Genomic DNA, 15,957 nt, shown 5'->3' on the forward strand with positions numbered 1-15,957 from the left:
TCTGGGTCTCCCAGGACTCAGATCTAGGATAATTTTGGGGTCCATCGCATTTAACTTTCTGTCTAATGAACACACTATTGTAAGTGCCCCCATAAGGCTTTGTCCTTTAACTGAAAAGTTTAAATTATAACACAAAAGACACTCAGCTAGTTTTTCTGCTTTCTACCTGCAGCAAGATCTTGTTCTTGTCTCAGTACCGGACATGCCCCCAAATTGGTAGTCAGTTGATTACAGGGTTCTGCTGTGGATCCTTTCTTTCATTCAGGCTCCAGACTCAGTGGCCTTTGCCGCCTTTGGGCATCTTTCCATAGTGTCTATTTCAGCAGTGAAAATGATTTGTTTCCCATCCCTAATTAACCTGAGTGGGGATAAAACAACTTAAATTCTCCTAGCATTCAGTTCTTAAAGTAGTTGACCTATTTGGTTTGCACTGGTAGATGGCAGCAACCATGCCCCTTCCTTTTTCCTAACTCCCACAGTCCTAACAGCTCTTTCAAGATGGACGTGGGTGGTCATCAGTGGAATGTTGTGTCCAGCATGAACACTAATTTTGCTGCTGCTCGGCTTCTCTTAGAGGCTTCTGTACAAAAGCAGAGGAGACCAGCTGGATCCCAGGGGTCATGGAATCGGTCAGGATGGCAGCCGATGCCGCCATGACCCAGCTCCCACACACAGTGACTCTTCCCCTGTCAGGATCGCTTCATTCAACTGCTTTCAGAGCTCCAGGTGTAATATTTCATGCTGGAGGCAACAGTGTTGATGGACTAGCGGAAGGGATTCTTATAAAAAATTAGAATCGAGCATAACTATACGCAAGGCATTGGACTGAGCACTTCATTGAATTTGCACAAGAGCTCCATGAGGCAACTACTTTTGTTACCTTCTTTTTACAGGATAGTAAATTATGGATCAGCAGTTGACAGGTTGGCCCTAGGTCAGGCAGCTTGTAGATGGTAGAACTGGTGTGTGCAATTCCAGAGCCAAGTTCCAAATCACGGAGCTTCCATGTTCACTCCTTCTAATGAGTAAATAAGTACAAGTAAATATGGACAAAAAGGGGGATTGAAGAGAAAGAAGATTCTTATTTAAAGTGACTTACGGAAATTTAAATAGTATGTAAAAACTCATGGGCTTTGGAATCAACCTTGTATTTGAATCCGCTGACTCCTGATCTTTGACCTTGGCCAAGTTACTCTGAGGATGTCCACCTCACGGGTTTGTCATGAGCATGAAATGAGGTGAATGTAAAAGAAACAAATACATCATAGGAATCTCCCCTAGATAGAATCAAAATATGTGAGATTCTTCATAATAATAATTTAATGATAATTATTTATTATTTTAAATAATCCATGTATAAAAGTTCTTTTATCATACAATTACATTTATTTATTTATTGTGGTAAAAGCACATATTATACAATTTACCATGTTAATCATTTTAACGACCATTCAGCAGTGTTAAGTATATTGACATTGTTCTGAAATAGATCTCCAAAAACTTTGCATCCTGCAGAACTGAAACTCTCCCCCCCCAAACAATGCTTTCCCCTCCCCGCAATCCCTGGTAACCACCATTCTACTTCCCATGTAAGTGGAATCACACAGTATTTGTTTTTATGACTGCCTTATTTCACTTAGCGTGATGTCCTCAGTGTTCATCCATGTCGTAGCAAGGGACAGGATTTCCTTATTTTTTAAGGCTGTATAGTATTCTGTTATGTATACATACCATATTTTGTTTATTCATTCGTTCATCCATTGATGGACATTTGAGTTACTTCTGCTTCTTGGCTGTTGTGAATAGAGCAGCTGTGAACACGGATGTGCAAGTATCTCTTTGAGACCCTGCTGTGAGTTCTTTTGGATATATAACCAAAAGTGGGATTGCTAGTTCATAAGGTAGTTCTATTTGTCATTTTTTGAGGGTCCATTATACTGGTTTCCATAGTGGCTGTACCATTTTACAATCCTACCAACAGTGCAAACACTTGTTTATCTTAACCACCAAAGGTACTTTATATGAAAAAGTAAGAATGGAAATATATATTAGCTGTTACTTTATGATATCATCAGAGTCAAATTTATTAATTGAGAAACAGTACTTACAATTTTTAAATGTAATGAGTAAAATTTGGCTTCCCGTTCTTTAAGGATGAGATGTTGAAATTAATTACACATCAAAGGAAAGCAAAATTATATCATTTGTTCCCTCTGTGGGCTTGTTGCTAATTACAGAGATAAGCCAGAGAATTCAGACGGCTCACCCTGCTGGGAGGCAGGTAATGCTGCACTACCTGTTACCGTGGGTCAACAATATCGAGTTGGTAGACTTAAAACCTTTGCCCATTGCAAGGCGACATGATGAAGATGAAGATGATTCCCTAAAAGACCGAGAACTTATGGTGACTAGCAGGCGCTGGTTACGAGGAGAAGGCTGGGGATCCCCACAAGCCACTGCAATGGTTTTGAACAATCTGATGTACATGACAGCAAAGGTAAAATGGGTTTTGTGTTGGTAGTTGCTGCACCGAGTTACTGAGTTAGGAGAAGTAAATAAGGTTCAAAATATATGAGGAGATTAGATATTCCTGTGATGACGAAAGCAAACAAACACCGTGTTTCCCTGAAAATAAGACATAGCTGGACAATCAGCTCTAATGCATCTTTTGGAACAAAAATTAATATAAGACCCAGTCTTATTTTACTATAAGACCGCATTTTATATAATGTAATGTAATGTAGTATAGTATAGTATAATGTAATGTAATTAATATAATAAAATACCCGGTCTTATATAAGAATTTATAATGCATACACAGTATGCATTATAAATTACTTTCTCTAGAAAAGTTTTTATCGTATACAAAGTCTTTTTGGGAGGGGAGCTCAAATCATATGTGGTTACAGTTATGCCCAGCTTAATGACAGGGATTCCTTCCAAGAAATGCATCCTTAGGCAATTTCCTCCTTGTGCAAACATCAGACTGTGCTTACACACATCTAGATGGGACTCCCCACTGCACTCCTAGGCTGTACGGTGCAGCCTATTGCTCCCAGGCTACCAGCCTGTACAGCACGTTACTGCACAGAACAACACGAGATTAAATCAAGAACAGGAGAAAGGCTGCAACCAAGAGGTGCAGTAAACACAAGATGTTTGAGGCTGATGCTGGCATAACGGCATACTCTTTTTATAAGTAGAAAGAATATACTCTGACATAACGATAAAAAATATAGTATAGTAAATACATAAACCAGTGACATCGTCGTTTATTATCATTCTCAAGTATTATATACTGTACATAATTGTATGTGCTATACTTCTGGTTACACAGTAGGTGTGTTTATGCCTGCATCACCACTAACACATGAGTAATGCGTTGTATTAGGACGTTATGACAGCTTCGATGTCACTAGGTGATAAGAATTTTTGAGCTCCATTATAATCTTATGGGACCACCATTGTATATATAGACTGTTGGCCAAAACGTCATGTGTAATTATGTTTAGATTTGTTGAAAGAAACGATCATTCCTCTAAAGTATGGAAAAGATAAAAGCTTTCTATAAAAACATTTTCTAATATTTTGTAATGTGGTAAGTTTGGTACCTAACAGACAATCATTACTGAATATGTATTGGTTTCCTACACATAGTATGGTGATGAATTGGCCTGGTCGGAGATGGAGAATGTGTGGACCACACTTGCAGATGGCTGGCCGAAAAATCTGAAAATAATTTTGCACTTTTTGATCAGCATTTGTGGAGTGAATAGTGAACCAAGCCTCTTGCCTTACGTATGTATTCAGGTTCATTTAACTTAAAAAAAACATTGTGTGTGTGTATGTGTGTGCGCGCGCGTGTGTAAATACTTTATGAGTGTGTATATATATGCATGTGTGTGTATAAATAGTATATGAGTGTGTATATGTGTATGCATGTGTGTAAATAGTACATGTGTGTATCTATGTATGCATGTGTGTGTGTATGTATTTATTTGATGGTGTTTTGTAATGTCACAGTATGGGCATCAGTAGACCCGCAGAGGCAAAGTAGGGCCACGATGAGGACAGTCAGGAAATGGCACATAGATTTACTCATTGATTCATTTAACAAATATTATTGGCCAGACACTCTTATTAGAGGACATGTGCTCTTCTAGGTTCTGGGCATTATAATCTGATGGATGATACGGACTTTACTTATTGTTTATTATTTATTAAATGAATAAATCAGTATGTTAATAAAATGCAGGTATGATAACGGCAGCAAATGAAAATTTCAGAGAACAGAGAGTGAATAAGCTCGGAACCACAGATGTGTGGGAGGATAAAAGTTGATATTGGAGAGAAAGTGACATTGAAGTGGAGACCACAAAAATAGTTTGTTAGGCAGGAGCTGGAGTTGGGATATTAGAGCAAGACTGAGAGATCTCGGTGCCTGTAGGATTGTGCCTAAGACTTGGGGAAGTAAGGGAAAGCCCAATAAGAGATACACAATGAAGACTAAAACACTCTGGGCTTTCTAGGGAAGGAAGCAACCCTTACATCTCCTTAAGAGAACAATATGAAACGATCAAACATGAAGGTTAGACTCATTATGCACACAAACACACATGTGGATATGTAGAAACAGCTGTCAATCACATGGCAGCATCTCCTGAAAGTATGTTCCATAGAAGACTTGTGTCTGCACAATGTTGCCCTTGGAGTTCTGACAGATCCCACTTTAAACAAACTATTTAATAGCTTTGCTTTACCCCGCACTTCCCCAGTTAACACGAGTACTGAAAGCATTGTTCCTGAAGGCATGTCACCGAGAAGCACTAAGAGCAGCCCTGCAGGTGTGTGGCACGAAAGAGCGTGATCCCAGTTTCCTCTCCAACCATGTCTCCAGACATTCTTCCTCAGGCTCCCTGCCCATAAGCCACGCTGAGCCCCTTGCTGCCCTGCTCTCACACCAGTCCTCCCTCCCCCAGCCCTTTGCACGCACTTTTCCTCTTTCCATAAGTACCCACCAAATGTCCATTCTCATGGAGACTTGTGCTGGTCATCCTATCTAAAACTTCAAAAGCCCTGCCTCTACACAACACTAATTTTTTTTCTTCCCCTGCTTTGTTGATTTTCCTAGCACTTACCATCATCCAACAGACATTTTACCTACTTCCTTTGGTGTCAGTCAGTCCAGTAGATTGTGAGCTCCTTAATAGCAGGATTTTTTTTTTGGCTGTTTGGTTCATTGCTATCTTCCCAGAGTCTAGAAAGGTGTCTGGCATTGAGAATGTGCCCACTAATTAGATGAATGAATGAGTGAGTTGGACTGGAATTAGAAATAGGAATAAAGTTATAATTCCAAGAAGCCAAGATGAAATTCAGGTTATAATAACCATTTGCGCGGAATTTAAAAGGAGCCATTTTAAAAGACAATAATAATTTCTTAATTATCATTTCTGAATCACTTTTTATAGGCCAAGCATGGCACATGCACTTCATCTACATTATTTCATTTAATTCTCAGGAAAAAAATCTGTGAGTTTGGTAAAATGACCACAGTTTTACAGATGAATAGAACAAGGCAGAGAGTAGAGTAGCTTCGTCAAAGCCACACAACCATTTTGCTCTGCCACTTAATAGAACTGGAATTCCAACCCAGATCTGTGTGTGAAAAGTGGGTGAAAGCTTCCTGGAGAAGCAGTAGAGTAGGGATGGGGTTAGGGCTCGAAAACTTGACAGGATTGGGGTGGGCAGTGTCAACTCAGAGATTTCACAGTCAGAACAAGGCACCAAGGCAGGAATGAACCCTGGGATGGTCAGAGGTGACTGAACATGAGAATAGGGAATTAGCAAGTAGAGCAGGTTGGAGAGATGAAGAGCTGTGTGTCGGAAGTCAGTTATCAATGGGTAACCGCTTTGAGACTTTGGTATGAGATGATAAAGCTTGTTTTAAGATTTCTCCAGGGGTCGTTTAAGGCAGAACTGCTCACATGTCTGTGTCCTTGTTCCAGTTCTGGATTTGGGGGTGAGGCCTGAGATTCTGTATTTCTAGCAGGTTCCTGGATCATGCCTACGCTGACAGGACCACATTTTGAGTAGTAAGGGTTAAAGGATGGGGAAAGATACATATAATGCATGTAACTGAAATTTTTTTTTTTTTCACTTATTCAACTCATCCTATGTACTAGGCGTTTTTAAAGTGCTTTATATATCTTAACTTATTTAACCGTAATGAATGAAGAATGTAGTGGGTGCTATTGTCCCCATTTTGCAGAAGGGGAAACTTTCCAGATCACATAGCTAGTAAGTGTTAGATCTGCATTCCAATCCAGTTTGTAGTTTTGGGTTCCAATTTCATTCTACATCCTTGCTCTTAATCACCGCTCTACACTGCTGGGTTGAATATAGAGAATAGGAAGGCAAAATAAAAGATAAATCCTGGGCTTGAAGGCTGCCTGACTAAAAATAAGAGGAAAACTTGGGGTAATAGGAACTGAAATCTTTTCCATTAGAAATAGAAACTGATTTATAGAAAAGCAGTTATCTTTTGCTTTTCTTTAAAAAGAAAAAAAAGCAAAAATGTAAAAGGAAGAAGATAAAGTTGTGGAAACCATTAAACAATAATTCAGGTCATCCTAATAAGATATAATGTTGAGGGTTAGAGGGAGGACAGTATTTATAAAGCTGATTAATGTCTTATTGCTCATCAGTGTTATAATCAAATTTAAATTGTGCTTATTCATCTACCAATTAAAATTGAACTTACTGTGATAAAATTTTTCTCAAGACAAATTTATGAAATAAAAATTTTGCTTTTTCTTTTCTGAACGATTTCTTTCGTAACAGGTGAAGAAAGTTATTGTATATTTAGGTAGAGACAAAACAATGCAGTTGCTAGAAGAACTAGTGAGTGAACTGCAGCTGACCGATCCTGTCAGTTCAGGAGTCACTCACATGGATAATCCCCCATATTATCGCATCACGTCCAGCTATAAAATCCCTTCTGTCACCTCAGGTGAGAAGTTATATAAAACTGATTACTTTGTCTCAAAAGTGAAGCTTTGCCTAATTGTTTATTTTAGCACGCGTTTGCTTTAAACATCATCATCAAGAAAAAAGCAGGCATGAATCATGTATGGTGATTAACTTGACAAGACTTTGTAATCCCTCATAGGAGTAAAGAAATTTGACAGTGTACTTTATATTATAGAGGGAAACATTTAAATACTTATTCAGAATGGGAATATCCTTATATAACAGTCATTTTTTAAATGAATATAATTAGTATGTTAAATATAGAAAACACTTATTGAAATTACTCTGTAATTTTATATTATTTAAGCATATATTACACATAGTATCCAATTATGTGAGTGTATATACTTATGTGTATACATAAAATTATTACAATATTTTGAGTTGAAGAAACTATGTCCCTGAGGGAATAACTTCCATTGAAAACTGATACAATATCTGGGCTTTGTAGATTAAATTTTTATGAAATACTTTGTCACTCAGTTTATATTAAACGTTTTGGGCATGTTAATAACATCTATATAATTAGAAATGTTTTTAATTATATCTTTGTAATTTATTTTTTGTTATGTATCTTTATCTCTTAGCCTTTTTGTTCTACTTTCTAGGGGATTTCTAATAACACTTCTATTGAATCTTTCATATCTGTGAGAATGATTTAATTCCAGAGTGGGGTTTTTTTTAATTATTATTATTAGAATTTCTTTAGGAATGTTCTCTTCATGTTTCATGGTTGAACTATCTTCTTCTACATCTGATAAAGTTTTCTTTTCCCAGCAAAAGTTCCTGTTTTTTCAGTAGTGCTGTTTGCTTTGATTTGTCTTAGCAAAAGCTTGCCAATTCTAGAAATATTACCATCTGTGACCACATAGATGGACCTAGAGGGTATTATGCTAAGTGCAGTAAGACAGACAGAGAAAGACAAATACCATATGATTTTACTTACATGTGGAATCTAAAGAACAAAATAAACAAACAAACAAAACAGAAATAGACTCATAAATATAGAGAACAAACTGATGGTTGCCAGATGGGAGAGGGGTTGGGGAGCTGGGTTAAAAAGAGGAAGAGATTAAGAAGTACAAATTGGTAGTTACAAAATAGTCACAGAATGTAAAGTACATCATAGGGAATATAGTCAATAATATTGTAATAACTATGTATAGGGCCAGGTGAGTACTAGACTTATTGGTGGGATCACTTCATAAATTGTTAATGTCTAACCACTAGCTGTGCACCTGAAACTAATATAATATTGAATGTCAACTGTTAACTGAAAAATAAAAAATGAAACAAAAAATAAATTTATTAAAAATTTGTAAAAGCCTACCAATTCTAGGTCTTTTCTTTTTCTTTTTTTTTTTTTTTTAAAGATTTTATTGGGGAAGGGGAACAGGACTTTATTGGGGAACAGTGTGTACTTCCAGGCCTTTTTTCCAAGTCAAGTTGTTGTCCTTTCAATCTTAGTTGTGGAGGGTGCCGTTCAGCCTCAAGCCGTCGTCCTTTCAATCTTAGTTGTGTAAGACACAGCTCAGCTCCAGGTCTAGTTGCCATTTCTAGTTGTAGGGGGCACAGCCCACCATCCCTTGTGGGATTCGAGGAATTGAACTGGCAACCTTGTGGTTGAGAGTCCACTGGCCCATGTGGGAATCGAACCGGCAGCCTTCGTGAGTTAGGAACACGGAGCTCCAACCGCCTGAGCCACCAGGCCGGCCCTCTAGGTCTTTTCATAAAGAGTTGATTGGATTTTCTGTATGGAACTTGTTGACTTTGTCATTTGTTGTACGATGATCTCTTTGATATAAAAATCTATAGGTCTTTTCTCTTGGACTAATCAGATTTCCCAGAGAAAACTCTATGAGTCATATGCCTGAAGTCGAGGGTGTAGGGGTGTGTGTGTGCAAATGCACATAATACATGCACACCATAGTCTTCAAGCCCTCTGGTAGACCTATAGGTTAAAAAGGTTGCAGGGGATATGATCTCAAATTTTAGTATATATGTTTTCATTTAATCTCCCTATTCTCAGTGAAGTACCTCCTCCTTCAATTGGACATAGTGTGCCCTAGTTGAGAAATCTGATTTAGTTTCATCAGAAAAAACTTTTGGGGGTGGAGAGAGAGAGCTATCCAATTCAAAGAAGCAGAGAGGTAGATCATAGGACCACCTACTTCTGAAATAGATTTTCAACTAATCTTGCCATTTTTAGCACCACTTTCAACCCCTACTTCCAGAGGTACTTGATGCGACTAATTCCTGAACCTTTTGGACTTGCAACATTATAGATATGGAACCTTCTTGGTTTCCCTCAGTACCAGCTTACGTTTCAGCTTTCTTAACACTTGATTACTTACTTGTCCATTTGTTTTCCAGAATACAAAATTTTGTTGCTATTGTCTCCTTTCCCTCTTGATCATTATGAGTGCATTCCTTTCTAAAAATTACTTTGCTCTCATTTTAGTGGAGTTTTGACATCTCTAGTTTGATGTCTTTTGTTCTTTTTGCATTAATCCAGGATTTAAATGTACCGTTTTATTTCTGACTACAGGAACTACTTCCAGCAGCAATACAATGATAGCTCCCACAGATGGCAATCCTGATAATAAGCCAATAAAAGAGAATATTGAAGAGAGGTAAGTACTTCTCTGTTCTTCATTAGCCTTTGAGTTTAACACATACTGATTGTCATCAGAATAAATGATAATTTTTGCACTGGAATGTATATTTTATTGTGTTAGAGTTCTAGTGACAAAGTATGTTTCCATTTTGGAAATTCTCCACATTAACTGTTTCATCATTTAAGATGCTAACATGCTAGATTCTTTTACACACTCTAATGGATGAGTTGTTGGCTTATGGTCAGTCACCTTTTGTGTTGCTTACATTTTTACTTATCTGAATGAATATTTTACTCTGTGGGTTTTACGTAAAAGAGTTTTCACCAGAACATTATTACCACAGCAGTTTAAGAAAAATCTTCAGGTAGAAATAATTGACTTAAAAGCTTAAGGTTTTGAATTGTAAGGTGGAATTAATTTATAGCAGAGTAAACTTTTGTTAATATTTTTTTCATGCTGTGTTCTTTTTTGAGTATAGAAAGTGAGACCTGCAGTACAAATGCCATTTTACTGTGAACTGTGACTAATGACAATGATTATTCCCATAGCTATGTGCACCTCGACATCTACGGAGGACTAAACAGTCATTTAAATCGTCAACATCACAGACTGGAATCTCGATACAGCAGCAGCTCTGGAGGATCTTATGAGGAAGAAAAAAGTAATAATTTCCAAATGTGTTTTCTTTAATAACTACAGTGGGGGAGGTGTACTATTAATTGTATTAATGCTAGTAAATATATTTTTTTCCAATAAATTGTGTTTAAGAAGAGTCTTTAACTGCCACTGGTGGTGTTCCAACATAATCTGAAATGTCTTTATTTTAAGAAGGAACATTAAGTGGGGGAAATTTGTTTTAAAAGCTTGGTTCCCTATGGATAAATCCAAAGGAACTTAAGATTAGTTCATAGAAAGCATCATAGAACAGATGCTGGCAACGGGATGCTTTTTTGAACAGGTTTGCTCTTTCTCCATGGATTCACGTTTTACCAGAAAGTTCTCCCTTGCAATTGCAAACTGAATAATCTACCCACGTTTGCTCTAATACCAAGGTGGTGTCAAATAGAAGCACAGGCTTTCGTTTCAGACTTGAAAGGGACCCTGAAGATAATCTGGTCCAATCTCCTCATTTTGCACATGATGGAACTGAGGTCCAGAGAGGTTAAGTGACTTACCCATGTCACACAGAATTCACATTTCCTGATGGTGTTTTTTACTGCACCCTGCAGCCCCACTGCGGTAGAGCAGATTTCCTTTTAAGATGGGTTTGTGTTGGCCCTATCTCAGGAAATTTAGATTTGAGTAACTTACCAGAAAGCCCTTGTTACAAGGCAGCTTCACCTATAATGTGGTCTCACGTCTTGGACATCAATTATGGAATCATAATGAAGTGCTAATGCAGTTTTGCTTTGAGATCTAAAGGATGGAACGTGAATTGATACCTCTTTTTCTCTCTGATTTGCTTAATTTGATAATATTTGTACCCAGGTCTTCCTAGCAAACATATGTCAAAATGATGGGAAATTATTTTTATCACTTTCCAATGCTATATACATAGTCGGTGTCTTACTAGAGTTTGCTTATATTGGCAGAAAGTAGATGGTGTAGAAAATGAGATCATTTTATTTTGATAGGTGATTCAATGCCACTTTATTCTAATTGGCGACTGAAAGTGATGGAGCATAATCAAGGAGAGCCACTGCCCTTCCCACCAGCTGGAGGCTGCTGGTCACCACTGGTGGATTACTTGCCTGAAACATCATCACCTGGATTACCTCTTCACAGGTGGACTACAGCGTCATTCCTATTTCATACCAGCCAAATTCTGCTTAACACTTTCAGCTTTCTGTATGCTATCTGACGTCACAGAATAAAAGCAATCTTCTTTCATTAGATACTGCAACATATTAGGTTGATGTGTTTACATTTTCAGGAATCTGAAAACTCAGAATTCTAACTGTTTACCATTAATATTATTAAATCTAATTGTGCTGCTGCTTTTCTGGGTGTCTGGCATAGTTACTTGACCTTTCTGGGACCCAGTTACTACATCTGGAAAAATATTATTTTATGGTAGTAGGCACTATTATTTTGAATTGAGTTCAACTGCATTTTACCTAACAGGATCACAGTAGAACATTTACTGCATTTTTTTCAATTTATTCATGTACCAAATGTACTGAACACCTACTATGTGGCAAGCAGTATGCTAGGTCTTAGGGTTGCAGATGAAGAAAATATGGCCCTTGACTTCAAGGAGCCCTTAGCAGATATATTTTTTTCTAAAACTATCACTTAATGGTTTCTTCGGCTATATTTCTTTTCTTCTATTTTTCTTGAAAAGTTGTATTTTTCCATAAAATACAATATAAAGTCTTGAAGGAATTTGCATAAGATTTTCTCTAGGTTTACTCTAGTAAATAATTAATAATACTTTTATTTGTCATAGGTGTAACATAGCCGTGATCCTTCTGACTGATCTGATCATTGATCATAGTGTGAAGGTGGAATGGGGAAGCTACCTCCATCTTCTTCTTCATGCAATTTTTATAGGTAATAAATATCTAATTCTTTCATTTTATATTTTTATGATAATTTAAAGGCACTGTGGTTTTCTACGTGTTTATGTTCCTATTTTTTTCTCTGTTATTTCCATAAAACTTTTTACTATGATACATGTGGTCCAGTGGGGGTGATTCCTAGTCTTTCTTTTAACCATAAGCAAGTCAATCCCCATTCCTGTTCCTATCTTATGGCCCCTCCCACATACACACAAACACACATATCCTGTAGCAGGAAAAATTCTGTAGCTGGAGCAAGAATAATTTACCTCTAGGGGTGAAAACTTTCAGGATAAATGGAAAATTGAAATGGGTTCTGAGTGTTTCCCAAAAGAGTTGAATTGTGGATAGTCTGATTATTACAGCTGAAACTCCATGGTGCCTTCTGCAAGAAATGTGGCATCCATCACATCAGCAATACCTTGCATGCTTGTCTCCTTGGTGTCCTGAAGCAAATCAAGATAGCCCTCTTCTCTTAAGTTTTCCTGATGTGCACATTTACATATGTATTTCTTCATTCCTTTGGTAATCAGACATCTACGGACTTTCTATTCGTGCTAGGCACAAAAGTGCCCACCTTTTTAAAATTCATTTACGTGTAGTAGTATGTAGCAATTTCTAAGAGCTGAGTAAATTTTAGACATAAAACCCATTGCAAATTTATCTTGATCTTCCCTAGTACTACAGGACAGTAGGCTATTGTAAAAATGTACACAGACTGTAGGCCAAGAAAACTGTATGTAGTATGTCATCTTCCACAAAATAGTTTACATAACTTCTGCATTTCTTTAAAATATGAGTTTGGTAGCATGGATACTCGTTATTTCTCTTCACTGATGATTATTTTCTACTGTTCCTTTTAGGGTTTGACCACTGCCACCCTGAGGTGTATGAACATTGCAAACGCCTGCTTCTGCACTTATTAATAGTAATGGGATCCAACAGTAACATCCGAACTGTTGCTTCTGTCCTTCTCAGGAACAAGGAGTTTAATGAGCCCAGGGTGCTCACAGTCAAACAAGTTGCACACTTAGATTATACTTTCACAGGTACTTGCTTTAACGGTATAATTTGAAAGTGGAATCTTGCAGTTGTGAAAATTAAATAAATAAAACTTGAAATACTAGAGTACATTTTTTTTAATGTAGTTTTGACATTATTTATTGATCAGTAAAAGGAATTTAATTTGGAGTATTTGAGTCTGTATTGTCTTTAAGGATCTTTGTAAAAAATTTGAAGTTCTGAACATGTAAGCTGAAGATAGAATGATAAGCACTAGTTCTGAAAAAGATGTTGAACTTTATTAGATTCCTTCTAATCCAAAATCTGAAAAATGGACAAAGGAAGAAATTCAGGTTTTTTTATTCACTTGATTATATTTACTGCATTTAAAATGTTACACATTTTTGAAGTATAGTAAGTTTCAAATTACACATTTTGAGGTAGTGAGGTCCAAATTAAGGAAACTTAATATAAAATTTATTTCACTGTTGATGTGAATTTTTTTTTTTACTTTGCAAGTTATGTTCCCTTCTTTTCTAATAGCCGTAACTTATTCCATTCATTAGTATCCTCAGGTTAATTATAGATAATTTAGAAAAGTAATTGTTTTGAAAAACTGAAATAAAATTACTTTTCTTCCTAATCGTACAATGTCAGATATGGAGTTAAGGAATTTTAAAGTTGCTTAGTTGAAACCATGTTATTTACTTACTTACTTAATACCCTATAGTTAATAAAAAAAAAACCCCAAACAGTTGTTAGGAAACTTACTCACCTTTTAAAACTATGATTAAAAGATAAATGGAATAAAGTTTACTGCCTTTTTTATGTTAAAGCATCTTTATTCAAAAATCCATAGTTTGTTTTTAAGGCCTCTTTTGCCATTTTGTAAATATGGGCATTAGTAATAACCTTTAAAATTATTTAATAATTGACATATGTAAATATTACAAATAGACTTTGAAATTGCCTTTCTTTAAGTAAAATGAAGCAACAAGTATAGAATCCTTTCTGTAAGAAATTGAAAATCAGTTCACATCATAGAAATGTGACTGAGTTAATAAATGTTGAGGAAATACACCAAAATATTGGGAAACTGCCACTTTCGCCTTTCTTCAGCAGATGGCAGCAGAGAACTGCAAAGTAAATCCAAACAGTTAAGTTTTAATATTATAATAGCCCGTGAAACAGTGTGTGTGTGTGTGGGGGGGGGGGGGGGGCTCACTTGATGTAATTTGGTGCTTATGAGGCTCCAGCAGAAGGAGCACTGATTTGTGTCAGCTAGCATTGACAGAGTCCCTTACATGTCCAATATAATCTGTAAGGGACGATAGTTCAGTTCTTTAAATATTGTGAGAGATTCTTTTGTTCTGGTATTTATGACAGTCTGTCTCTTTCAGCAGGTGTTAGTGATTTTATACCAGATTACCAGCCCTCCCCTATGACTGACTCAGGGCTTAGCTCAAGTTCTACCTCTTCTAGTATCAGTTTAGGAAATAACAGCGCAGCCATTTCCCATCTGCACACGACTATCCTCAGCGAGGTCGACGTCTCAGTAGAGCAGGATGGAAAAGTCAAAACCCTCATGGAGTTCATTACCTCAAGGTAATATTTGCCGCTCTTACCATTCCAGCGACATACATGTATTAAGTCGTTCTTTCATTTGTCAGCTACCGCAAACCCTATTTTTTTCTGAAGTGCCATTGATTTGAAATATGCAGGTTTATATTGTGCAATATTTAGAAAATTATGGTGCCACCAGAGACTTTCTTCTTTTGTACTCTCACCGTTATACCTGAGAAGGGCCTTAATTGTGTCTGGATACCAAGTGCCCAAAGAGAATACTGTATTTTCTAAATACATATTCCACTTTGATTAGCTACTTTACCAATCAGTCAACCATCAAATATTTATTAATGGTCTACTCTTTGCAAGGCACCATAAAAGAAGAAACATAGATGGGAGAAAAGGGCTGGTGTTCCACAGCAAGAGCAAAATCTTAGGGGTATGAGAAAACAAAGTGTGTTAGGAAGTGGTGAATAATCCAGTCTGGCTGTAATGCTGAGGAAAGAGTTTCTAGACAAGAAAGTTTAGGAGAATTCAAACTGGAGGAGCATGACAACTAGATCATAGATTATGGATCTCTTATCTTTCAAGAAAGCAGACATTGTTGAAAATCTTTGAGCTGAATGGGGAAGGTGGAAGACAATAACTAAATATGTTGGGGGCTGGGCCAGTGGCTCAGGCAGTTAGAGCTCCATGCTCCTAACTCCGAAGGCTGCCGGTTTGATTCCCACATGGGCCAGTGGGCTCTCAACCACAAGGTTGCTGTACGGCACCCTACATAACTAAGATTGAAAGGACAACAACTTGACTTGGAAAAAAGAAGGCCTGGAAGTACACACTGTTCCAGAATAAAAGTCCTGTTAAAATAAAAAACAAAACAAAACAAAAACAAACTAAATATGTTGGTAAAATCAGCCTCACAGCAATCAGTGTACAGGATGGAAAGGAGTGGAGGTGGAGTTACCACATAAAAGGTTGTCAGAGCACTTTAGGCTTAACCCTTATTAATCAAGCTGGTGGCTTTAAGTATGCAAAGGCAGAGAATCAACAGGACGTTACCGTGTTAAACTTTCCCTGTAGTTTTCACTAGTAAATCATTGTCTTTGCATTATAACCTAAATATAGTCTGTCTTCTACAAATTATGTTTTGACCTGTAACACATAGGCTGTAACTACTATTC

At 37.0% G+C, this 15,957-nt stretch overlaps 1 protein-coding gene across 7 annotated transcripts in view; it reads left to right on the forward strand.

Moving 5' to 3' along the window:
• FRYL (FRY like transcription coactivator) overlaps nucleotides 1–15,957 on the forward strand; it is a 241,985-nt gene that overhangs the window by 175,060 nt on the left and 50,968 nt on the right. For all 7 annotated transcript variants that reach the window (XM_081049753.1, XM_081049752.1, XM_081049754.1 and 4 more), the window contains 9 exons: nucleotides 2,238–2,497; nucleotides 3,658–3,798; nucleotides 6,841–7,009; nucleotides 9,578–9,662; nucleotides 10,196–10,308; nucleotides 11,282–11,432; nucleotides 12,097–12,200; nucleotides 13,072–13,257; nucleotides 14,611–14,815. In XM_081049753.1, the coding sequence (XP_080905879.1) occupies nucleotides 2,238–2,497; nucleotides 3,658–3,798; nucleotides 6,841–7,009; nucleotides 9,578–9,662; nucleotides 10,196–10,308; nucleotides 11,282–11,432; nucleotides 12,097–12,200; nucleotides 13,072–13,257; nucleotides 14,611–14,815 (1,414 nt within the window). The remainder of the gene's footprint in view (nucleotides 1–2,237; nucleotides 2,498–3,657; nucleotides 3,799–6,840; nucleotides 7,010–9,577; nucleotides 9,663–10,195; nucleotides 10,309–11,281; nucleotides 11,433–12,096; nucleotides 12,201–13,071; nucleotides 13,258–14,610; nucleotides 14,816–15,957) is intronic.

Source organism: Rhinolophus hipposideros, assembly GCF_964194185.1.
Source record: "Rhinolophus hipposideros genome assembly, chromosome: 1".
Taxonomy (NCBI): domain Eukaryota; kingdom Metazoa; phylum Chordata; class Mammalia; order Chiroptera; family Rhinolophidae; genus Rhinolophus; species Rhinolophus hipposideros.